Source organism: Misgurnus anguillicaudatus, chromosome 13 (assembly GCF_027580225.2).
Source record: "Misgurnus anguillicaudatus chromosome 13, ASM2758022v2, whole genome shotgun sequence".
In the NCBI taxonomy this organism is placed as follows: domain Eukaryota; kingdom Metazoa; phylum Chordata; class Actinopteri; order Cypriniformes; family Cobitidae; genus Misgurnus; species Misgurnus anguillicaudatus.
The window spans coordinates 18,706,121-18,731,692 of NC_073349.2; the positions used below are offsets into that span (position 1 = coordinate 18,706,121).

Sequence of the window (25,572 nt, forward strand, 5' to 3'; positions counted from 1 at the left end):
AATGAAAACAAATTACAATTATGGGCGAAACAATTGCAAAATCGCCAAAAGCGTTAATTACGCTGCATTACCGCACCTAGTTTGCCACTTGAACAGTTTCAATGCATTCGCACGTCTAGCGCAATGTAGACGTGTGGAAAAAGCAAGCATTTGATGCGCGTAAGAGGCGAAATTCGCTTCTTGTGGGAGGGGCAAGTGCTGTGCGGTTGTCTGTTTGCAAGATGGCTGATGTTGATTGTGCATTTATCGAGAAAGTTACCAGTTTGTATTTGGTCACCTTACTATAGGGGGAAAATAAACGGGGCGGGTTGATAAATGTCACGTGACTCAAAAGTGAAATGTGTATTTACAACTTACCAGGTTGCCCAATCTCCTCACTGACACTCTTCCAAGCGAGGTCCTTTTTATTCCTTTCTCTATAGAAAAAAGAACTTGTGTCATATAGCTCCGGGTGACTGCTCACCCACAATATCAAGCGCTCCATGTTAAATGAGTGACTCCGGGCAGGGCTGCCGCAACAGTATCAAGCAGGCTCCTGATTGGTTAACGCGGCTCGAAAATCCGCCAAAGTTCAAATTTTTCAACTCGGGTGTCAGCCGCAAATTCGCGTAAAACGCAAAAAGCATCATTCGTGCATACTGCGCCAGACGCTCAATTCGTGCAATTTGCACGAACTAGACGCGCAAATGATATGGAATCGCGTCTACCGCGTTGCGCTAAACACCTCATTCGCACCGCGAGACCTCCAGACATGCTTTAAAATTGAAATCACTCATGCTTGATGCCTCTACCGCGGCTGGTGTAAACGCAGCATTACAGTCTATTTGTGCTCGTGTGTGTTTCGACAGTATGTTTAGACACCAAGTACAGATCAGAGATTTTAAAATTGATAAGTTGACGTGTCCTTTAGCCATTCGTTTTGGATTTTTTTACTTACAACATAACTCCCATAATTATTTTTATTTACATGATATTGTTTAGTTTTGGATGTTTATAATTTATCATGCAGCTACTTCACAAAAAGTTGTAACACATTTCAAAACTTCAATGTAAAATCTATTAATTGGCAATAATAATCGCAATTACAATATCAAGGTAAATAATTGAGCGTGCAACCCTAGTTAAGCCTGTACTTTTCTTCAATGATTCATGCCCATACTTTATATTCCCGATAATTGAAGAAAGCTTTTAGTTTAGTAGGTTTATTTACAAATTATTAATTAGTTTTGGCAAAGTGAGCTTCAGACAACCAAAACAGGAGTAACGTATCATATTTTGACAGAACGTGTCACTGGGAAATTTCAATATTAGTTTAGTTCATATGTAAATGTGATGAGTATTTGATATGTTTTTATTTTGTTACATTGCATTTTTTTAACCTTATCTCAACGTTTTTTTTTTTCTTTTCTTTTTAGGATACACTTGAAAACATTCCTCCATTTATCTGTGATTCAGTCACTTCTGAACAGGCCTGGAGAAACTGTTGAAAATGAAGATAAGGAAAATACATAACTGAATTAAACTGTAAGGATATACCAAGAAGACAAACACTCTCTTATACTTCTGTGAACTTAAAGGAACATTGAAGATAAGAACAAAGACGAAATAATTTATCCTTTCGCTGACAACTGGCAACTCTGGAAGTGCAGCTGAGGATCATCACTGGAGGGTGAGAGGGTGATCACAGAGAGAGAGAAACGGAGACTGACAGAGAACCACAGCACAGGAGGGGGCGGAGGAGGAGGAGGGGGAAAGGTCAATCGCCATGGCGACAGACCCAGGAGAACCCACTGCCACAGAGGAGTCCTCTGGAGAGAAACCTGATGGAGATAGGGAGGAGGAGAATGACCAGGACAACAGCGCTGCCCGTGAGGGAGAGGGGATGCACGGTACTCCATCTGGCCTTGTTTCCACTGAGACGCAGAAAAGGAGATCATGGGGAGCAGATGGAGCTGAAGGAGGAGCGAAGGACAATAAAGAAATGAAGGTGCCAGTTAAACCTCTGACCTTCATGCCATCCTCCCCAGCACCCCTCGAGCCTTCCCGGAAACGGGAGAACAAGCGTTTTTTCCGGAAGAGTGTGGAGATATGTGAAGAGGATGACGAGGTGGAGGAAACCCCTGGTGCCCCCCACAGCGCTCCTCACCTCGAGTTTTGTGCCTCTGACTCCGTTTTCAGCAGCGGACCCCAGCAGCTACCCGTTAGTGCCTCTGCCGCCCTGGGTGAGGATGGCACACAGGACCCTGATAAGAGTGGACTTTCTGCACCCACTCTGAAGGGAAAAGAGAGGGATCGAGAACAGGAGGAAGAGGCAGGGATGAAAGCTGTAGCCACTTCACCGGGTGGTCGTTTTCTCAAATTTGACATAGAACTTGGAAGGGGAGCATTTAAAACCGTTTACAAAGGCTTGGATTCAGAAACCTGGGTGGAAGTTGCCTGGTGTGAGCTGCAGGTAAGTCATTTTACCCCACTTAACTTGTTTAAGGATATCCTCTTAATTTGTTCAACTCAAGATTTAGAATTTGTCTTAATTGTGTGGTAGTGATAAGCATTAGCTGTGTTTCTTGAAGATGGACTTCATGTTTTTCTACCCAAGTGCTTTATACCTTGCTGGTATGAATTAGGATGTTGTTACTCAGGCGTTTTCCAAGCTTGTTGGTGAAACCGTAGCCTCTCATGTTTCTCCTGAAACTGTTTCAGTTCACCGCAGCAAGAACAGTAGGAAAAAGAGTTTCAAAGTCAGAGCTCAATAGCTTTATAGATTACACACAGAGTAACCGTGGGAGAGGGGTCAGGCCTACTCACGGCGCAATGAACTGGACAAACAAAAAGGCTCAAAGAGGCTTACTTGTTTTGATGTGAAATTTTTTGCCTTCCACTATGCTGAACCTATTGTTGCCCACTGTGGATCGCAAAAATGCACTACTGAATGGAGGGTCTTTGCGGCAGGGACCCGTCTGTTTTACAATGCTATTGTTATAAGGGGGGTGTGCATAAGTAGACGCTTGTCATGGGGCTGCACTGACTGCTTATCACAACAGACTCTATGATGTGCTGTAGCGTATATATTTTCGTGCCATGTATCATTCTCCACAGAGCATGCAAAACACCCATCGGAGAAGAAACCCTATTGCATTAAATGGTGCTGGTTGTTATAATTAGCAAATACAAGGCTGTGTACGTTAATGCCAGCTTTGTAAGAGGTTTAGTGGATTATTGATTAAAAGGTTAAAGTGACAAGTAAATCATGAGTCGGATCAAAGTAAATTTATTTAAACAATGGACATTTACATGGTTCCACTTTATTTAAATTCCCTAAGGGATAAAGGCTGTCATTAATGTTCAACACAAATCTCTACTTGGCCTGCTTTGGAAGGTGCTTTTCTTATTATTTTCTTGAAAAAAAAATCAATTTCTTTTCAGTCTTTAATTTGTAACTATGCTAATGTTGAGTCACCAACATCATGAATTTTAATACACTAAAACCCCTATTTAGTCTACTTATTCAATGGGGTTACATTGTTCTGTTGCACTGTTTATACTGCTGTTGGGTTACAGGCCTACCTCCTTTCTGTTTTGTCTGTCATGAATAGACAGTCTATGTCCTTTATCAAAATGACAATTTTATTGTTAGACAGCTGCCGGAAAATGGCAACACAACACTTATGGCAATTCTGCTAATATGAGCACAAACAGTGAGCTAATAGGATGATTTCGTCATAATTCAGATTTACATGTTGTTAAAATAATAGAAAGATTTTCAATAGATAAAGAGGTTGTGGAGATTATGTTAATGATGTTGTTGTAGGATTCGTAGTAATAATTATGTCAATAGAGAGGCATTTATGGATTCATGGTACTCAGAAGGGATACGGGGAAAATGTAAAATAGCAAAGTAGCAAATGAATGGCCAATGTAATGTTTGTTCTCGGTTCTCCCATGTGGTTTGTTTGGTTGCTTTGTGTTGTAAGCTTGAAGTCATGTGTTTGGCTTGCAGCTAATAACACACATTCATGCTCACACACACACACAAACACACACACACACACACACACACACACGCACATACACGTAGTGTTTTAACACTGTTTGAGTGCTTTCATCATTTAAAAATTTTGTTGATGATTAATTGTTATAAAAATAATTGCAATCATATAAGGGCTGTCGTGATTAAGAAATGTTTATTGATGATTAAATGTTAAGGTCTTCCAATTAGGGATGCACCGATATGGAAATTTTGGCCGATACCGAGAACCAATAACTCTTTCAATTTGGGGGCCGATAACCGATATCTATAGGCCGATAAAGATTCATATTATTTTCACAATGAAAAACTCGCAGACCGCGGACATCTTGTCTTTGCGCTAGACTAGCATACTCTTCTTAAGCCCGCAACACGTGTCATCTTCGTGCTATGTCACAGAAAGCACCAATCAAAACTCCACATGGCCAGCAATGAGCAAGTGGTTCAACAAACCAAAATAATCCATAATTTATCGGCTTTCCTTTAACGGCCTAATTTTGCTATCAGACCGTTAAAGGAACACGCCCACATTTTGGGAATTTAGCTTATTCACCGTATCCCCCAGAGTTAGATAAGTCCATACATACCTCTCTCATCTCCGTGCGTGCTGTAACTCTGTCTGACGCAGCCCCCGCTAGCTTAGCTTAGCACAAAGACTGGAAATGCATGGCTCCAGCTAGTATACTGCTCCCAATAAGTGACAAAATAACGCGATCATTTTCCTATTTATGTGTTGTGATTTGTACAGTCAAACCGCGCACAAATAACAAGGTGATACGAGACACAGCGATCTTTTAACAGTATACATACTGAGAACTATATTCTCTGAAGACGAAGCACTGCCGCATGGGCGGAGTGATTTGCACAACTTTGACCGAACTCTCTGCTCCTCACCAGGGGCTTCTCGTGTGCTGCGAGCAGATCACTCCACCCATGCGGCAGCGCTTCGTCTCCAGAGAACACAGCTCTCAGCATGTATACTGTCAAAAGATCGCTGTGTCTCATATCACCTTGTTATTTGTACACGGTTTGACTATACAAATCACAACACATAAATAGGAAAATGATCGCGTTATTTTGTCACTTATTGGGAGCAGTATACTAGCTGGAGCCATGCATTTCCAGTCTTTGTGCTAAGCTAAGCTAGCGGGGGCTGCGTCAGACAGAGTTACAGCACGCACGGAGATGAGAGAGGTATGTATGGACTTATCTAACTCTGGGGGATACGGTGAATAAGCTAAATTCCCAAAATGTGGGCGTGTTCCTTTAACCGATAATATTAAAAATAAGCAGTTATCGGCCGATAACGATATGCCGGCCGATATATCGTGCATCCGTAGTTCCAATCATAGATATGTATGAAGGCTAGATGTGTTACAGCGGAGTCTCTAACGTCATCACCTGGTGGCCACCTTACCACAGGCAGCTCGCTCACTCGTCGCATTGAGTTTAATGGTGCAGGTACTTTTAAATGGCCATAACTTGCTAATTTTTTTACCAATTTCAAAACGGTTTGGTTTCTTACAAAGTTATTATACACAGTTCACACACGCATGATGTAAACAAAAACTTTTATTCTGCTATAGATTAATCGCGATTAATTGTTATGCATCCCTAATTAAAAACAAACACTTTTATTTGGCAAACGATTAATCGTTATGCAGCCCTACTAGAGATATAAGCTGTCTTGTGTAAAGTATGTAAATCTGTTTCTGACGTCTTTCATTCAGTATAAAAAATCAATCTTTTAACAGTACACACACTGAGAACCACACTCTCTGAAGACGAAGCACTGCCGCACGGGCGGAGTGATTTGCACAACTTTGACCGAACTCTCTGCTCCTCACCAGGGGCTTCTCGTGTGCTGCGAGCAGATCACTCCGCCCATGCGGCAGTGCTTCGTCTTCAGTTCTCGGTATGTATACTGTTGGGGGATCGCTGTGTCTCATATCGCCTTGTTGTTTGTGCACGGTTTGACTATACAAATCACAACACATAAATAGGAAAATGATCGCGTTATTTTGTCACTTATTGGGAGCAGTATACTAGCTGGAGCCATGCATTTCCAGTCTTTGTGCTAAGCTAAGCTAGCGGGGGCTGCGTCAGACAGAGTTACAGCACGCACGGAGATGAGAGAGGTATGTATGGACTTATCTAACTCTGGGGGATACGGTGAATAAGCTAAATTCCCAAAATGTGGGCGTGTTCCTTTAACCGATAATATTAAAAATAAGCAGTTATCGGCCGATAACGATATGCCGGCCGATATATCGTGCATCCGTAGTTCCAATCATAGATATGTATGAAGGCTAGATGTGTTACAGCGGAGTCTCTAACGTCATCACCTGGTGGCCACCTTACCACAGGCAGCTCGCTCACTCGTCGCATTGAGTTTAATGGTGCAGGTACTTTTAAATGGCCATAACTTGCTAATTTTTTTACCAATTTCAAAACGGTTTGGTTTCTTACAAACGTTATTAAAGTGGCTATAATTTTGGATGCTATAACATGTTTCATGAATTTTTTTTTTGTATAAGTATGCAGTGTCATAGGTACATCCTTGACGTTTATAACAAACCAAATCTTTTGAAAAATCAGTAGAAAATTAAGCAAGTTATGGTCATTTAAAAGTACCTGCACCATTTAAACTCAATGCTATGAGTGAGTGAGCTGCATGTGGTAAAGATGGCCGCCAAATGCAGACGTTCCACTTAATTGGCCAGCAGCGCGGGCGAGACATCTAGCCTTTATACATTACATATCTATGGTTACAATACCATTTTTCTCTACCATTTCTGATACCTGGGCTAAGGGTATTAACCGATACAGAGTTCTGACCCTGGTTTTGTATCTGTATATACAGCTGTATACTACTAGCACTGTATGAATTGATAGAATTATTTTACGCTGTGCATCAGATTTATCCCTTAATTGAAAATAGGGATGCATAACGATTAATCGCGATTAATCTATAGCAGAATAAAAGTTTTTGTTTACATCATATATGTGTGTGAGCTGTATATAATAGTTATATTTAAGAAATGTTTACATGTATATACATTTGTATTTAATTTTAAGAAAAAAATATATATTTATATATTAAGTATTTATATTTATATATAATATAAATTATACATATAAATACAAATGTATATACATGTAAACATTTCTTAAATATATACATGCATGTGTGTGCATGTATTTATACAAAGTTATTATACACAGTTCACACACGCATGATGTAAACAAAAACTTTTATTCTGCTATAGATTAATCGCGATTAATTGTTATGCATCCCTAATTAAAAACAAACACTTTTATTTGGCAAACGATTAATCGTTATGCAGCCCTACTAGAGATATAAGCTGTCTTGTGTAAAGTATGTAAATCTGTTTCTGACGTCTTTCATTCAGTATAAAAAATCAATATAATCTTCGTGGTTACACATTAATCGCGGCTCTCATGCGAAAAAAATATGTGCTTTGCTTAAATATGCTTGTCATTTCCAATCACTGTGTGAACAAATCCCATTCATGTGTAATGCAGTCAGATCAGATGTTATTGGTTATGACATTTGTTGCTTTCCTTAATAATACAATCAAAACATCCTGTTCCTTTCTCACTCATGAATCAGTGGATGAGTAAACTATAAAAACAGAACTGTGGCGTTCCTCACCGAGATGTGATTATATGAACATGAGACAGGTGAGGTGTGAAGATTCACTCTCACAGTTAGCACACATATCCTGTAAAATCTGCTCACACATGAAACGTCCTTCTCCCAAAACTGTTTTATTATGCAAAAATGTGTTTATGCAAATGTAAGAAACAAATGATGCATTAGTAAATACATTGTTTTATTAAACAAGTGCTTATTTTGCTGGGGCTACTCAGATTAGCACTGAATCTAAATCTTGTGTATTATTTCCTGGATATCCTTGTTATATGTGAAAATGTTGAATAACTTATTTGTGTCAGTTAAGTTGTGAGACCTGGATAGCGCTCACTTGCTTGCACACATCCATCCTACACAGAGGTTGCATTCGACTTTTTCATTGTCTGTCATTTTGACGGACAGGGTCGTAAAAATTCCGTCATAAAAAAATATTATCTGTCATTTCATATTTTAATGATACTAATAATTAATAGCTTTTGTTTTTGTTCACATTTTCATTTTAGTCATGAATTTACTAGAAGAGCATATAATTTGGGGGTGTAGCGATTAATTGCGTGTCCCAATAAAATGCCTGAAATTCAAAATCGCAAGGCTCCGATTCTGTGTTTCATGCACAGCTTGTGCATGTACTATGGCATTTGGTCAATAGGAAGTCCTTATCAATCTAAAATCATTATGAGTCAGAGTCGTTTAACGTGCATTTAAAAAAGCAACACTCGTTAAACACAATCATTCAAAATATTCTTTATTGTCATTAAAATACCTGAAACAATTTGAAGAACAGCGATATAAATATTCCTATAGACATTTCCTGGAATAGCGTTTGTAATGCTACTTCTTCTGTGGCACAATGGATGTTTCTGCACGAGAGCGCCCCCCCTGGCTTTGGGATGTGCCAGGATTTAATTGAAATTCTTTAAAATTCATTTATTTAGAAAACGCGCATTTGCATGATTAATCGTTACAGCCCTAATATAATTTTTTTTTAAAGAATTTTTTTTGAGTGCCGCAGGGATGACTTATTTCCAGGTTTGGCCTACAAAAATATTTTATCAGCATATGATTTTGAAGTATCACAAGATTTTCGAGACCAGTGTGCGCAGCGCTGTATTAAGTCAAATACGCATTTCCCACCAACCGAACAGGGCTGGAAATTTGATTTACAAGTTGTAAGTGCAATCTGTTAAATGATAAATGCCTTTAATATTTGATCACCAATAATCAGTCAAAGACTAAAAATATCGGTTAATGCAACCTGTTTATTTAATTCTCTATATTGAAGAAAATCTCCCATCTGTAATGTCCATATAAATGTAGTGAATATCAAAGAGTAAGCAAAAAGCATCTCAATTTATGGTACCAGGCACCAGTAAGTGAAACAGAAGGTTAGAAGTCATGTTGTTTTGTTATTTTGGTGGTAATATATTCTCTTTAAATGGACTAGAGATAAAAGCAGCATGGGCATAAACCTATAATGTGAATTTGGCAATATTTCCAAGTAAACAAGCCTGGCAGAGATTGCTTGAGAGATATTCTGCCTCTGCCTTAAGGTTCTTTATTAAAGATGGTTTTGTCTGACCAGCGTGTCCTTTAATGACACCTTGCTTTTTAAAAGCTTTAAAGTCTGTTATATCATCAATGCAAATGGCAGTGTGTGATGTCCTTTTTGTTTAGCATGTATATTTATTGTATACTGGTTGCATGTAGTGCTAGATGTCCAAATGTCTCTTCCCTATTCTATTATCTCCTAAAGGCCAAGCATATATTTCCTGACTCCCAACATCTAGAACAGAGTTGAATAGACTGCGCATGTCTCTGTCAGTGTAAAGTGCAAATCAGATTTATTGGGCGCTCTGCTTCCTGCAGCTTTGTAGTGGACTGTGTGAACTACAGTGTTTTGTGTTGCATGTGTATGGGGTGTAAAGTGTTGGGAGGGTGTTCTCTCTGTCCTTGTGATTGAGTGTACAGGGTGATCCAGGGAGTTAATTACAGTTGGTGCCCATCAGGCTTGAACAAAAAGCTTGCACAGACAGCACAACTGGTTGGATACAAACATACCAAAACAAACCAGTCTGCAGATCAGTCAGCCCCAGTTAGCTCCTACAACAGGCTGTTTAACTATATATTACTACAAAATCAATACAAAATTGGGGTAGGAGAGGGTTGCTGTTTTTAAAGGGGACATTTCACAAGACCTTTAAAGATTTCAAATAGGTCTTTTGTGTCCCCAGGGTACATATGTGAAGTTTTAGCTCAAAATACCAGATAATAGATAATTTATTATAGCATGTTAAAATTGACACTTTGTAAGTGTGAGCAAAAATGTCCTTTAAAATGCAAATGAGCTAAACTCTGCACTTCATGGCAGTGCCGTGGCTGGATAGTGCAGATTAAGGGGCAGTGTTATCCCCTTCTGACATCACAAGGGGAGTCAAATTTCAATGACCTACTTTTTCACATGCTTGCAGAGAATGATTATTGGGTTGTTATTTTTTAAATATGTAGGTGGATAGAAGTACTGGAGACCCAATTATTGCACTTAAACATGAAAAAGTCTGATTTTCATGATATGTCCCCTTTAAGATCAGCCTGGTTTTGGTGTGTATTAAAAAGCCTGTAACATAGCCAAACGTATCCAGTGTAACAGGTTGTTGTTTACAAACATGTTAATGAGGGACACAAAAGGTAGCCACAAAATATACAAGGTATATAAATTGCACAGACAATTCCTTTAATTCACATGATGTGAGTGCTTTTACCCCATCAGCTGTGACCGGGTTCGCACTGTGAGAGTTGCATTGAGAAATGCGAAGTGACATGATGTGTCACGTAAAATAGAAACTAAGGCAATGGCTTTCTGATGGTAGAGCTCTAAGCTCTCTGTTACACAGTCGGGGTGACTTTTTGACCCCTTTGTAGAGTAAAAGGACACAGCTACTATGTCCACACCATAAAGTAGGACCACATTTAGTGATTTTTAAACACTTTTCTATTGGATAGTATGGCCAGGTACGGTTCAGTACAGTTCACTTTTGGGGGGGGGGGGGTTCTACTGTGTACAGTACCTAGTACCCTATACTTTTTTTAGTACCACCTCGATTAAGGTTTCAAGTGCACTAAAGATATCACAAATATCACAAAAAACTGGCGCATCGTTCAAGGTCTGATAAACAAAGCAGAAGTATCATAGCAACCAAAGCACTTAGCTGAAAAACGCTGGCAAGCACAGTTGGCATCCGCCTGGCATTTTTAGCTGGGTTTAAACCGAGGGACAACCTTTCGATCTCTCTGATGAAGCCAATACAAAAGTGACTTAAACTGCAATTCATCGACTGGCAGCTAGAGGCTAGAGCTAAAAATTCTCATAGACCTCCATGTTAAAATGGCCAACTTTACAATAGAAAATAATATGTTTACAGCCTGGTACAAAAAGTGTTTTTTGTCTATATAGCTAATTTTGCCCTTCATGACAAATGTGTGGGATGTGAATTTGTTTTGTAACTCATCCGTTTAAATTATATTAAGCCTTAAAGTTCTGCATAATTAAGGGCGTGGCCACTTGAGTGACGGGTGAACTGCCACTGCTGTCAATAGAATCGAGCTAGACAGGTGTGGGCTTACCAACCAGCCACCTCAGCTTCACCCATGTCCCGCCACTTTACCCATTTTCTTTTATCTGCGAGTGACGTGCGGCCAAGATGGCGACTGCAGGCTACACCTACTTTAAGTTTCAAAAAAGCTCTTCACAAACCAATGGGTGATGTCATGGACACTACGTCCATATTTTTTTTAGAGTCAATGGTTTAAACGCTTTGGTGTACACGCTTCCTAAGTGATGTCGTCATCTGTGCTTTGTTGTACACATTCTCTTTTGGTGGTGATATATCCACATCAAGAATCAAGAAAACCATTCCAGTGATATGCTCCATTGCTCCTGTGTTTGTTTGTTAGTATCACGTTTTTACAATGTTGTCACTAGAGGAGGTGCAACTATAATGTTAAGTGTATAATCCCACCCAACTCTGAAGTGTCACTAAACTCCGACCCGAGCCAGGGTAAAGCTAGCTGAACCCAGCCGCGTGGTACCGTACCGAGCCATACTATTCATACCATTGGAAAATCCCCATTTGTGTGTTCACACTAGGCTTTGTCCAATAGGAATTTTGGCATGAAGAGTATTTTTACTTTAAATTGTATTGCAGATAGCTGACATTTTATGTATGAAGTAGATGTAAGCACAAGCAGATGTTGAGCAGAAAATTATGCAAAACCCATAAAAATTCTGATGAAATGATATTGACTAAAGTTTTAAAGTGAATTGTTAAACGTATTTGTTGGGTGCACTTTATTTCAGTTTTAGCTGAAAGACCAATTTTGTGTAGAGTAAGCAAACTATTAGTGCGTTTGTGATGATACCAGTTTGCACCCCAAGTATTGTTACAATCAATGTAGGCAGACATATTGCTTCTTACTTAAATCTTACAGTACCATCACTTATTGTGATGACAGTGTTGGTCAGAACTTTTCTAGAATACCGTAATCTAATCTAAGCAACTAATTGTCAAAATACTAGTTTGCTGTTACTAACAGCAACAAACCACACGTGCACACCTGTGCATTTGACACGAATATACAGATGCACAGAATGGCAGGCATTTGTCTTCGTAGTGCACTGAAACAGTTGATGTTGTATTGCTTTCACTGTGCTGGTGTATTACAGTATCTGTGTTAGTAATATGAGTAGCTAACCATCCCTCCCTTACCTCTCCATTGCAGTTAAACCCAGACATACATACAGGTTGCATAATTAAGTGATTGTATACATGATTACTTGTCTGTGGGGATTAGAGATCTTGGTTATAGGTTTAAAGGGAGGTAGAGTGGCCGAACTAAACTTAATTTATAAACTCAAGTGTACACAATTGTGTACTAATGCACAGCTCAAGTTTCATTAGCACACTCAGCAAGGCTAGAGCTCAGCAAACATTCATAGACCACCTAACTGATAACTAAACCTTCATGACAGGTCGTAAAGTGTTTTTTTTTTGTAGGTCAGGCTGCCATTGGCTTTTCTTTATTTATGACTGACCGTAACTTAACTGTAATCTGACAATTGAAGAAACAACAACAACAAAGTTTGTGTATGTGTTTTATATATCGGTGTGTGTGGCTATACACTCCCAATATTTGTATGGTTAAAGCTATGCCCATTAAACAACCTTACCAGTTCTTGAGTTTATGCTCATAGCGAATAAATGCTACAATTAATTTAATCAATTATATACAGGGCTTGACATTAACACCCGCCAAATGCGGGTAGATTTCGGCTGTGGCGGGTAAGACATCCAATCCCACTAGCCACTTTGGCAGGTTGAATATATAATTTTTTAATTGCAGTTTTCTTAAAAGTTATGCGAAATGATAAACAATGCGCAATGCGACACTGGGAAACTACAACTCCCATGCCATGAGCACCCAGCGCAACGCACAGAGACTGTTTGTTGAGACGCGCTCGCGATCCGCGGAGCGTTGCGGACCAAAGCGCCACCTGAGAGAGCGCGCAAGAGCTGTTGGATTTGCGAATGCACAAGAGGACGCAGTATGAGCGCATACACACTTCGGGAAAGATGAAACGATTGCATTGAAGTGATTGAAGAGATATAAATTGCGTGCACACTCTCAGGGCAAGAGCGGAGAGAAATTCAGCGCATACCTGAATGCACACGAAATCAAAGGAAACCCGCCAGCTGAGAGGTTGGCACATCATTTTAATGTAGGCTACTTTGGGCTACAATAATGCCCTCTCGACATTTGTCATTAAAAGTCTTAAATCACTTTTAACAGAAACCATGATCAAACTTATAAAATACAATCTGCATAAACAAGTTGACAGTAAATTCGTATAGATGTCTTGACAGTATTAACTGCTGTTGTTAATAAATATTTAACGTGTTTGTCTAGGGTTTTTGTGTTTATCTTTTCAGTTAATCTATTTATGCCTTACTAGCATGTTTTTCATGCACCTTAATATATGATATGATCTGTACCAGCTAATACATGTTGTCTTAATTTGGGTGGTCAGACCGCATTTGAAATTCAATCTGCATCTAATTTAGCTAAACCAAGTAAATTTGCTCGAATTAAAGTCATTTTAGCAGGGCTCGACATTAAGGCTTGTCCGCTTGTCCGGGACAAGTGGATTTTTTGTAGGACAAGTGTAAGAGAAAATTAGTTGTCCGACTGGACAAGTTAAATTTCAATCAATGTTACTTCACGTTATGTGCTGTTAACGACAGAGCAGAACGCGCAGCGCAAACACCGAGCGGAATATTGAACAGAGAGCGCAGCGCGCCGACACACACGCTTACATGTTACTGTTATTGTTACTAAACAAGCTGTGCGCGCATTAAACCTGATCGCCGAACACGGAGGGGCGGGAGTAGAGTGGAGTGGAGAGTGATGTTTCTTCCAGCTCCGGCGTGAATAAATGACTTCACTGCGTGTCAAAAAAGCCGATTTAAGTCCGTATTTTTTCTCTTCTAACGTTCGGTAAAACACATAATGGGCTTAAAATCTTGTTTAAGAATCTGTTTTATAATGAGAATCTCTCTTTCAGCGCGCATGTTTGTGTGTGCTGCGCGACAGCTGATTTGAATCTGACAGAGTTCGCACCTTGTTCATTAAAAATCCCACACGAACATTACAGCGTAAATGCTAGGTTTAAGATTGATTTTATATATATAACAGATAATCTAGATACATTTATTCTAATACGGTTTTTAAAACATGGTAATGTTTTAATGTTTTGCTTTAGTGTTTTAATGTCAGACAATCATTGAAAAATCATCTATTATTTTGCTTTAATTGCTGGTCCGGGTTTGGTTAAAGGCTACAGTTTGTCCGGTTAGAACAAGTATGTCTCACTCAAAGTATTCAAATCGTTGACTTTATTAAATGTGCATAGATGTGTGGTTTGCACGCACAGTCCACAAAACCTCCTTTGATTTTAATCAATCCTGCTTATTTAAACTATAACTATTTACAATATTCAGCCGATCTCCTTTCCCGTTATCATTCACCTGCTCTATTCTCCGACACTGCGCAGACTCTCTAGCCGAAAGTTTTGGAACAGTCCATTTCGCACTTAATAACAGGGGTGACCGGATTAGTCCATTTATTAAAGGTGACACTTTTCTACAATCATTGAAATGTGGGAAAACTGAAGAGAAAGGCAGCAGATATAGCATCATTCTTCAGAAAGAGTAGCAAGAAGCAGTCAAATGAATCTTAGTAAAATACATTCCAGTGGCCTAAATTCACATGATTTTCTGGTCTCTATGGTATTTTCAGCAATGGGAGACATAAATCCTGGTTTCAAAGTAAATTTCAAAAGTTTTATTTGATTAAATAGTTAAAAAAAACATGAGGTTGAATTATGACTATAAATTGTATGTTAATCTCAATTCATTTTAATTAAAATTAAAGTATTGTAGAAGTTGTATGTTATACATTATTCTGATTAACACACCTATAATACTTAAAAGTATTTTAAGGTTGGATGACAGAGATTTTATGTGCCATCAGAGTAACTGCTGGCCCCTACCTGGCCACCCCTATGAAAAATCCCTGGCTCCGCCACTGATTAGCAAAACACAAAAAATACATTATATTATAAATCTTTACCCGGACAAGTGACTTTTGTGCATGGACAAGTGCAACGCAAATTTACTTGTCCGAAGGACAAGTTGCTCAAAAAGTTAATGTCAAGCCCTGTTTTAGGATGCCAAAGTCAAGTTTAATCATATAAAATTGATTTTACCAGCAACAAAATTGTGGCCAGTGAAAATGCTGAGTGGCTAGTAACTCTGGAAAACAACTAGCCACTTTGGCTGGTGAGCAAAAAAGTTAATGTCAAGCCCTGATTATATATCTCCAGAGGTTGTGAAATCTCTTTTCAATGGACACTGAATTTTAGTGAGTCTAGGACTTTCAGATAATAATGTAGGGGTTTTTTAGTTCGGTGGTCAAAGGTCAGGGCACGTGACCCAGAGGATTAATGAGTCAGAATTGTTGTTGCTCCTATGGTTTTTATGACATCACTAATGATTATCTAAATTCTCAGCTTTTGCTGACCCAGGTAGCTGGACATAGCACAATAACAGGACAAGAAACTTCCATGAAAAGGGTCAAAGGGCTTGTGCAACACAGAGATAGGAAATGCTGTATAAGACACTAGCTCAGCAATGAGTTCATCAGCAGGACTATATGTGGACACACAGATACACACAGCTCAGCATAAATTTTAAATGCATCGTAAAGCAGGAAGCATTTGTCAACACAGAAAAACCCTTGGTTTAGTGCTGGAAATGATCAAAGTTCAAGGAACAGAGGTCTTACATTCAGTGACTAAGGCTGTGTCCCAAATCGTGCACTTCATGTGACTTTCGGCCGCCACGTGCACACTTCTGTTAAAGGGCCATTAACATTATAACTATAATGTTAACTATAACGATAATTATATTAGCACGATATACCGGGCGGTATTGATAACTTTATGCTAATTCGCATGTGAGGTGCAGCTGATGCAAATCATTTACCTTTAAAGGGGACATAACATAAAAATTTTACTTTTTCCATGTTAAAGTGCTATAATTGGGTCCCCAGTGCTTTTATCAACCTAGAAAATGTAAATATGATCAACACGGTAACTTAGTTTTGGCAAACTATTCTCCACAAGAATGTGAAAAAATAGGTCATTGAAATTTGGCTCCCTGTGTGATGTCAGAAGGGGATAATACCGCCCCTTAATCTGCACTATCCAACCATGCCACTGCCATTTAGTGTAGAGATCAGCTCAGTTGCATTTAAGGACACACACATTTTTGCACTTGCTATAATAAATGATCTATATGATATTTTAAGCTCAAAAATCACATATGTACTCTGGGGACACCAAAGATTTATTTGACATCTCAAAAAAGTCTTTTGAAATGTCCGCTTTAATGGCATTAACTGATATTGCATATTTGCTTTAATAAAAACGCTTGTAATTGTTCACATGTGAATATGCTATTCTTGTTGCATTTACACAGCGGGTAACTAGCAGATATTCTCAACATGCTGCATTTGCGTAACTCTAAACTCTAAATCTAGTAGTTTGCGTAATCTAATATCTTAGCTTTTGGCGTTGTTCAATGTAGTAGAATAAAAAGCATTACGTTGTCAATTTCACAGCAGTGCTGGTTACCTGATGTAATTTTATGTTGTAGATCTCAGTAATGAGTTTCTCCACAGTGTCATCTGTCATTTCAAATGCCCGTGAAGTTCAAATAAATTTGTTTGGCTATCAATGGGTTATCGTTCATCAGTTGGAAAAAAAAAACGCTCAGAAAGTGATCCCAACAATATTGTTCATTGTATCTTTATTGTTATATACTGAAAAACGTTTTGGTGTAGTAAAATATATTAGATTAACCCTCATAATTTCTACATGGTAATATTAACATTTATTGAGAGAACTAGATGATGATGATGATAAATACACAGAAGCCGTTTCTCAATGTCAAGGAAGGATCCTCGGAAGCTAGAATTTCGAGGATGCTACGTCATCGACGTCCGTCGAAGGACTGTTCCAATGTCGAGGATCCTCGAAATTTCAGCCAAGGACTGAGTCCTTCGTTCGAGAAATATCCCATATACAGGAAAGGATGCAAATTTGTATCCTTCGCGCTCTTCACGCGCTGAAATCACCCACAATCCTATGCGCGCAGCACCGAAAGCACACCTTTCAATCACGCAATGACGTAATGACGTGCACTTGTTAGCCTGTTCCATTTAACGTGTTCTCCGAATGCTTAAAAGGAGCCTCGCCTCGCCTCTCAAGGAAGTGACTTGTTAGGACAAGTACTGCCAAGGAAGTATCCTTGACATTGAGAAACGGCTAATTAATTCATGTACAAAATGAACTGTGTGGGAATAGTAAGTCGTATTATATATTTTCTTGTATTATTTAACTGTTTTATAGTCACTGCACATACTCCTAAAATAATTTACTTAATTTACTTAAAATAAGTAAATTTTAATCAAAAACTTTAGCTCGTTCAAGTCAAAAATCTGAGTTAATTTAACTTGAGCATATAAAATCCATTAAACTAAAAAATTCAAGTAAAATGAATTTAATTTTATGTTGTAAAGAATATCCACAATCCTTTGCACCTGAATATTTAGATTTTTTAAAGCTTTTTCACAGAATAAGTACTTTTACTACTAGAATATTTGTTAATAAAATGTCATAAAGGTTTAAGCTCTTATATTATTGATGTTTTGTTGTAAATTATCATTTTGTGAAGTCACCCATCAGTGTTTCATTTTATTTAACATTTTATTGTATTTCTCTCCACAGTGCTGACAATGCATGTCAAAAAGTTTTGCATGTCAAAAACGCAGTTTTCTGTGCATTTCTGTGGAAAATCAAGTTTATTCAATGACTGAATTTTTATTTATTTTTTTCAAAAATTTGGTGTTTCATGCATTATAAAGTAGATTTTATTAGATTTTAGTAGGTAAGTTGTACTTAAAAGCAGTACATAGAAGTACATAGAAGTTTGTGCAAATAGTTTTTTTGTGTGTAGTTATGGTGTGAACTCCTATTCTCTTTAATATGAAATGATTTTTAAAACTATATTTTTATAGTTATCGTTATAATGTGACTGTAAGATGTCCCATTTGTCTTTTTAGGTTTGAAAAGGGTGCTCATGGGCACCCCTTTTTCGGTCAATATGCACCCTTGAACCTTATTACACCTCAGTGGCCTCTTAGAGATTGGTCCTCCTTTCGAAAAAATGAAGAAGGAGGAGTTATATCGCGGAAGGAGCGAGTACGAGTCCTATACACTATACAACACTATTTAACTTATGATTCACTACATGTTCGGGTCATTTATATAATATGCACGTGCCTAGTTCCAACATAAGACAGAAGTCTTACTTACCGCATGCAACTCATGACCCGCTTGGGAAAATCCAGCGCATCAAACACACACGCAAAACTCCGCTGCTACCCCGGATAAACAAACTATTTCCATTGTTTCCATAAGGCTAGCTTTCTTCTCCTTACATCCAAAAACACACTTTTTCTTTCGTGCCATTGTTGAGTTTTGAAATTAACCAAATCATTGTCGCGTGATATGATGTTTGCAAGTTCTAGCGTTTCTCGCTGATAGACGGGTGGGCGGGGAAGTGCCCATATAAAGAAGTGATACGTATAGAAACCCATCAAACATCAGCTGGACCTGTAATCGAAAAAAACTTTCCGAAACTTGTATGAACCCTGGCGAAGTGCATTCGGCACAGAAATACTTTGTAGCACATCCAACTGCTTTTTTGACACTTTACCTACGTTTAGCATGAGGAAACAACTCTATAACTGTGTTAAGTCAGAATGCTTGAAATACCATTGAACCACCCCTTTAAAATCTGCTTAAGTCTATGCATTTAATATGGAGCTATATTATGCATCATTTGAACATTAATGCACACTGAAGTTGGGAAAGACTTCTCTGACTAGTAAGTCTCAGACTACTAAAATTGCAAGAACTGCTTAGTAAGCTGTAACAGGCAATTTAGGAAGAGAAAACAAGAAACCTCAACTACCACAGAAGGTCTTCTAAAAGTAATGTCACGATCATTGATGGATTCGAAAAGTGTGGAGAGTGGATGGACATGATTTATAGATGGATGTTTAACAAGAAACAAACCTCATTACATGGCAAATCAGATTGTGCAACCTAAAACAGCCTCCAGAAATTAACCATGTTTGTTGATGCATATACCACAGGCCGTTGTAAAGTTGTTTATAGAAGTGAAAGCTAAATTGTGTCTATAAATCTTGCGTAGTGATTTTACCAAGCTGTGAGAGCTGTAGTTTATTTAATTCAGCTGTTTTATTGTTGTGGCTTGAAGAAAATGGAAACTGAAGCAATGAGGTTATCTTTGATCTAAACCTCTTTATTTTATCCATATACTGTAGGTCCAACAAATGAACATACTACTGCAGCCTACAAAGGATAGAAATATCAATATGTGTATTTGTTTTGTGCTACTGTACATGTGCTAAGAGAGCTAATCATTTTTCAACTGTGAAATAATATAGATGTTCTGTCTTAATCTCACAGATTAAGGATTACAAGGCTTTTTAGGCTCTAGTGTCAGTTTTGATTCATTTGAGAGCAGTGCCAAATCACATCTTGTCCTTTTCATTGAAAATGAAAAGCTTTAAAATTCAGTTTTTGCATTAAATTGGATTTTTTGCATTAATGCCTTAAAGTAGACAAAACAGTGACTCAATAAATTTATTTTATATTAATAGCATGTTGTAAATTCAATAAGATAATCTTATCTATTTTCTCCTAAATTAAAACTGCCATTTTCCACAAAGTGTGCGAGCAAAGAGATTTTTTCGGTATCTGCAACAATGTAGCAATCTGGTCGTGGTCGCCCTGTGGCTGAAATGTGATTTTTAGGATAATGCTGGGTGTTGCCTCTGTTGTTTCTTTTTTGTCATCGCCATCTGGTGGTCAGCAATAGGTATAGAAAGCACTATGGTCTCTTCATTTTTGTGCACCCATGCCAAACAGGCTGCTGTGAGCAGCTTTCGGTATATACAGTACCCACAAATATCTCTCCCTCCACCCCACCTGAAACAGCGCTGCATTGAAACAACCAAAGATGGCAGATATGCTGATGGTTAACATATTGTAGCGTATTAGGGAGGGTACATGCTTGCAGCAAAAACTGAATGGATACAAAGGTTTAAACATTCCTCTCTCACAGCACATTTTTTTAAAGGGGAACACATTTTCTCTTCGCTGCTAGTGGCTGGAAAGGGCTATGAGCTATGCTGAGATTTATAATTAATGAGGCAATAAAATATAATTTATGAGTACTTTGCTGTTATAATTTAAATCACATTTATATGAAATCACAGAATAGATGATATGGCCATTAACATGATTAATAAGCACCCTCCGAGAGTGGATGTGGAAATAATGATATCTTTGAGTCAATGAGATGATTTAAAACAAGACCCAATCAGTTTCTTTTTTGTAATCATAATTATTTTAACCATGATTACATCATTAGCCGTAGCAGAGCAAAAAATGCTTTCATACTAAATCTGTGTATTTATTGTCATCTGCAAATTATTGCATGCCAAGCATTTTATTGTAATTACATGTAACTGGGTTTGTAGTTCATCTATTGGTGTCATCTTTTGGTATCATTCTGTTTGATATAACATTAAGTGTTTTATTGTATGTGTGTTCATGTATTAGGATCGAAAGCTGAACAAGGCGGAGCAGCAACGGTTTAAAGAAGAGGCTGAAATGCTAAAAGGCCTACAGCACCCCAACATCGTGCGTTTCTATGACTCATGGGAGTCCGGTCTTAGAGGAAAGAAGTGCATCGTTCTTGTGACAGAGCTCATGACCTCAGGAACGCTCAAGACGTGAGTGTTTAACTGAATAAAATGGTTTATAGAAGATATAGTAATCTAATTATAAGATAAGGAGCATCAAAGTTTAATTTCAACCATTAATTTCACTATGACTCCAATCTTTGACATGACCTTATTTAGGCAATATTAAAGATATCAAGGTTATATTTTCACAGAATGTCCTCTAAATTATCTAAGATGACTTCATGTCATCAGTAATCACAAAAAATGACTTTAGCTAGGTTTTCACAGGCAGGGTCACATATACTCAAATTGCTTTTCATAGTGTTGATTAGTAGTTTAACATTAACTCACTCAATACTAAAACTGATGCATGTTTTCTTCTGTTTTAGCTACCTTAAGCGTTTTAAAGTAATGAAGCCCAAGGTTTTGCGTAGCTGGTGCAGGCAAATTCTAAAGGGTCTACAGTTCCTACACACACGTACGCCACCCATTGTGCATCGCGACCTCAAGTGTGACAACATCTTCATCACTGGCCCCACTGGGTCGGTAAAGATTGGTGACCTGGGCCTCGCCACCCTCATGCGGACGTCCTTCGCCAAGAGTGTCATAGGTCTGTGCTGTTGATTCAGTTGTTGATAGTTTGTTTGCTCTAGAGATTTCTCTATCATGTTTGACTGACATTTTATGACCTTTCAGTTAGACAGTTGTCCAGAAAAGAGGGCAGATCTGTCACACAAGTGACCGTGATTATAGTGTCTATCAAGAGTCCTTGAATCCACACAAGGCTCTGTTCTTTACTCGTTTATCTTATATGTTGTTCTCACTCATATTGCCTTTGCAGCAGTGGATGTCAGTAAAGAGCTCTGCTTGCAGTTCCACATTATCGACGCAGTACTGTATTTTAAAGCATAAAAACATCAATGTCTATTGATTTCCCTTGTTTGAATATTTGCTGAAAAGACAGTACAGTGATGGATATTAACATGAGGGCAAACTAAAAAAGCACATAATTTTTACATGGTGGAGGGGGGTTGCTAAAATTTTACCACCAGAACTCAAGGGCGATGCATTGATCAATTTTTCAATCTATTTCCAGATTTAAACAAGAAAGCATGTTTGGTTGTGTTTATAAGGGCTGTCCCTTTTAATTCATGATTACTTGCATACTATCAGTGGCTATTGTCCAGTTTAAAGCCAAACGCCAAAAAAAAACAAACATCTATTTGTGTTTATCATTGCAACAGTAGATAATAATGATTACAGTTGCGACAGAGAGCAAGCTGTCATCCAATGTTGTATTGATTCCTCAGGGACTCCAGAGTTTATGGCCCCTGAAATGTATGATGAACACTATGATGAGTCCGTCGATGTCTATGCCTTTGGCATGTGCATGCTGGAGATGGCTACATCGGAGTACCCATACTCTGAATGCCAAAATGCTGCACAGATCTACCGCAAAGTCACCAGTGTAAGCCTTTATATATATGTAATGTTTTTTTTTTAAACATTTGTTAATCTACATCAAGTTGATTTGCAATCCCATGTAAAGTATTGCTAATGCACCACATTTTCTCTTAATGCAGGGTATCAAGCCTGCCAGTTTTAATAAAGTAAATGACCCGGAGGTAAAAGAGATCATTGAGGGGTGCATTCGCCAAAACAGATTAGAGCGGTAAGCATGTGGCCAGCTGAAGTTCTTCTGTAAGTCAGTCCTTCCAGAAAATGCGATTATACGATCGCATGATTCAACGCATAATCAGCCAAAGTCCGCATTTTTTTCCTGCCGCACTTTCACAGGATAAATTGAAGATTTCCATGCGCAAAATATGCGAGGCTTGCATGATTTCATAATCCCCGCATTTTCGTAGCAACGTTATGAAGTGACGTGATTATGTGACATGAACGTCATTGAAAAGCTGCAAACAGTTTTTGCAAGTTCCCACAATTTCATCGCCTAAAATTGGATAAATATCCCGCATTTTTTAAGAAAACGTGCCGCAAGATCAAGGATTTTTGCCCGCAACAATCACAAAAAACTGTTTTCTGGAAGGACTGGTAAGTAAAGAGAGATTAAAAGTCGGTCTAACTTTCCTCATCTCACCTTCAGGCTCTCCGTTAAGGACCTTCTAAATCATGCCTTCTTTGCCGAAGACACCGGTGTACGTGTGGAGCTTGCAGAAGAAGATACGGGATTCAAAGAGTGCCTGGCCTTACGGATCTGGGTTGAGGATCCAAAAAAACTTAAGGGGAAGCACAAAGACAATGAGGCCATTGAGTTCAGCTATGACCTGGAGAATGACAGTGCTGAAGAGGTTGCGCTAGAGATGGTGGGGACATTGATCAATCTTTCTTTTTTACATGCTACAGGCTACATTCTCTATTTGCCCTTTTTAATCTATCACCCCCCTCTTGTTCTATAGGTGAAGTCTGGCTTTTTCCATGAAAGTGATGCTAAGGTGGTTGGGAAGTCCATCAGAGACAGGGTGACATTAATTAAGAAGTCCCGTGAAAGGCGCCAACACCAGCTCCTGCAGCAGCAAAGTCTGGATGAGCGTCGTGACTCCTCAGCCCTCACCTCTTCTTTTTCATCTGTCCATCCCTCTTGCCCCTCTTCACTGTGCCCGGGAGCTTTTGCAGCTGCTGGTGGTCAAGCGGAGGCAGAGGAGCTGCCCGAAATGGACCAACATGTCCAGCAGCAAAGCACTGCACTGGGTCTTAAAGGTGCATAGTAAATTTAGACTTGAGATGTAGTCAATAGCTCTGTTCCAAAACCTATTGAGCTGCCCGATGCCAGCATCATCCCTAAATCTTACAAGCATTAAATTTTGAATTTAGCAGCAGCTCACATGATTACAAGCATAAGGTCTTAAAATGCTTGTTTGCTAAGTTTGGTACAGAGCAAATGGCTGGAGATATTGACTTTTAAAAGAATGGTAGTATCTAATTGGTCCCCTCTGTTTTATATAAATGAAATCTATTTTGATCAAACAGGCACGTCTAGCTGAACTGACATCTATCTGGATTTTCTCTTTTTCATAATCAGAGGGTGAGAGCCTTTCTGCTGTCAGTGGAGATCCTTTCTCAAGCAGACAGAGTCAAGCCTTTTCGCTCCCCGACTCGGGGAACGTATGTGCTCATGCTCAAACCAGCTACCCCACAGGCACCTCTGTAAGTACACCTCCTTCGATAACAATATCATATGTTGCGTGTTCATTCACATATATGTGTTTTTGTCTAGAAACCACTTCTTTGTCTATCCACCACCACTTTTGTGCAATTCAACAAAAAAATCTGTGTTAATGTACACTATGGGGGGATAATAATTGTTTTCTTTATTTAGGGAGTGAAAGGTGCAGGGGTTGTGTCTCACTCCCAGCTGCTCCCTGTTGGTCAGAGCGGAGGGGTTGCAAATGTGCTTGTTGGCCAGAATTGTGGGATGTCTGGAATTTCGATTGGCCAAAGTGGTGGTGGGGCTTCTAACGTTCCTGTGGCACAGACTTTCATTCATCCAGTCACTATGGCATCACAGGTCCCTTTAAGTGTGCCTCAACAATATTCTCAGGTGATTGTCTCCCTTGTGTCCAGCTTGGATTTTCATGTTCTCCAAACTATCACAACTCACTGGACACATTGCAAACATATCAATTAGGGGGTCCTTACAGTTATAGTTAATGCTATTGTTTAAACAGTCCATCTTGCGTCTTAAAATTTGGTTATTTTTTTGGAATATGTTGAGTCACGTATAGGGTATTTGATTTCTCATTTGTAATGCATTTAATGGAATGTGAGTGCAGTGGTTTATGTCAGCTTTTATACACTATAGTTTTGGCACTGAAATGCTGAATCAGATTTTCTCCTAGAATAGCTCTCTGCAGTTTTTAACTTTCATGTAGGTCATGTGCTGTGTTACATGATGTTCGCTTATCTACATTTTTAACCCTTAATTAGTGTTCAAAAAGGATAACGTTTTTGGTGTTTGGGGGAGTAAAGGGTAGACAGAACAATACAACTTTTTTATATAAATCACATGACCAATAAACAATTGAAAGAACAGGCAAAGTGCAAAACACTGATAATGGTACTTTGAGTCCATGCACATCTGGCAGATGTTGACAGTATGAGCAATGCAGATGTTCTTCTTGCAGTTTGTGCAAGTTCGTTCCACTTTTTATTTAGACTCCTGGACCAGACCTTGGTTTATATGTAGAAATTTTCAGAGTACTAATGGATTTACTTTAATTTTTTTTTAACAAACACAATAAAAAAAAACTTTTTTCCCATTTATTTTCAACGTGGGGTCATTTTGACCCCAAACACCTTAAACAGGAAATTTTTTTACACACATTTAGAACAACCAAATCAAGCCCGGTTTTTTGTGCATGTTAAGATAGATTATTTAGGAAAAGTCACCGCGTTT

The 25,572-nt window shown here is 38.6% G+C and overlaps 1 protein-coding gene across 9 annotated transcripts in view; it reads left to right on the forward strand.

Moving 5' to 3' along the window:
* The window catches only part of wnk3 (WNK lysine deficient protein kinase 3), a 53,866-nt gene that overhangs the window by 7,004 nt on the left and 21,290 nt on the right, over positions 1-25,572 (forward strand). For all 9 annotated transcript variants that reach the window (XR_012372916.1, XM_073875288.1, XM_055188850.2 and 6 more), the window contains exons 2-10: positions 1,416-2,452; positions 21,031-21,203; positions 21,545-21,765; positions 22,466-22,623; positions 22,739-22,827; positions 23,263-23,482; positions 23,576-23,876; positions 24,199-24,323; positions 24,496-24,717. Coding sequence is in view for 8 of the 9 variants with exons in the window: in XM_073875288.1 (XP_073731389.1) it covers positions 1,766-2,452; positions 21,031-21,203; positions 21,545-21,765; positions 22,466-22,623; positions 22,739-22,827; positions 23,263-23,482; positions 23,576-23,876; positions 24,199-24,323; positions 24,496-24,717 (2,196 nt within the window). In the remaining variant the exon portion in view is untranslated. The remainder of the gene's footprint in view (positions 1-1,415; positions 2,453-21,030; positions 21,204-21,544; positions 21,766-22,465; positions 22,624-22,738; positions 22,828-23,262; positions 23,483-23,575; positions 23,877-24,198; positions 24,324-24,495; positions 24,718-25,572) is intronic.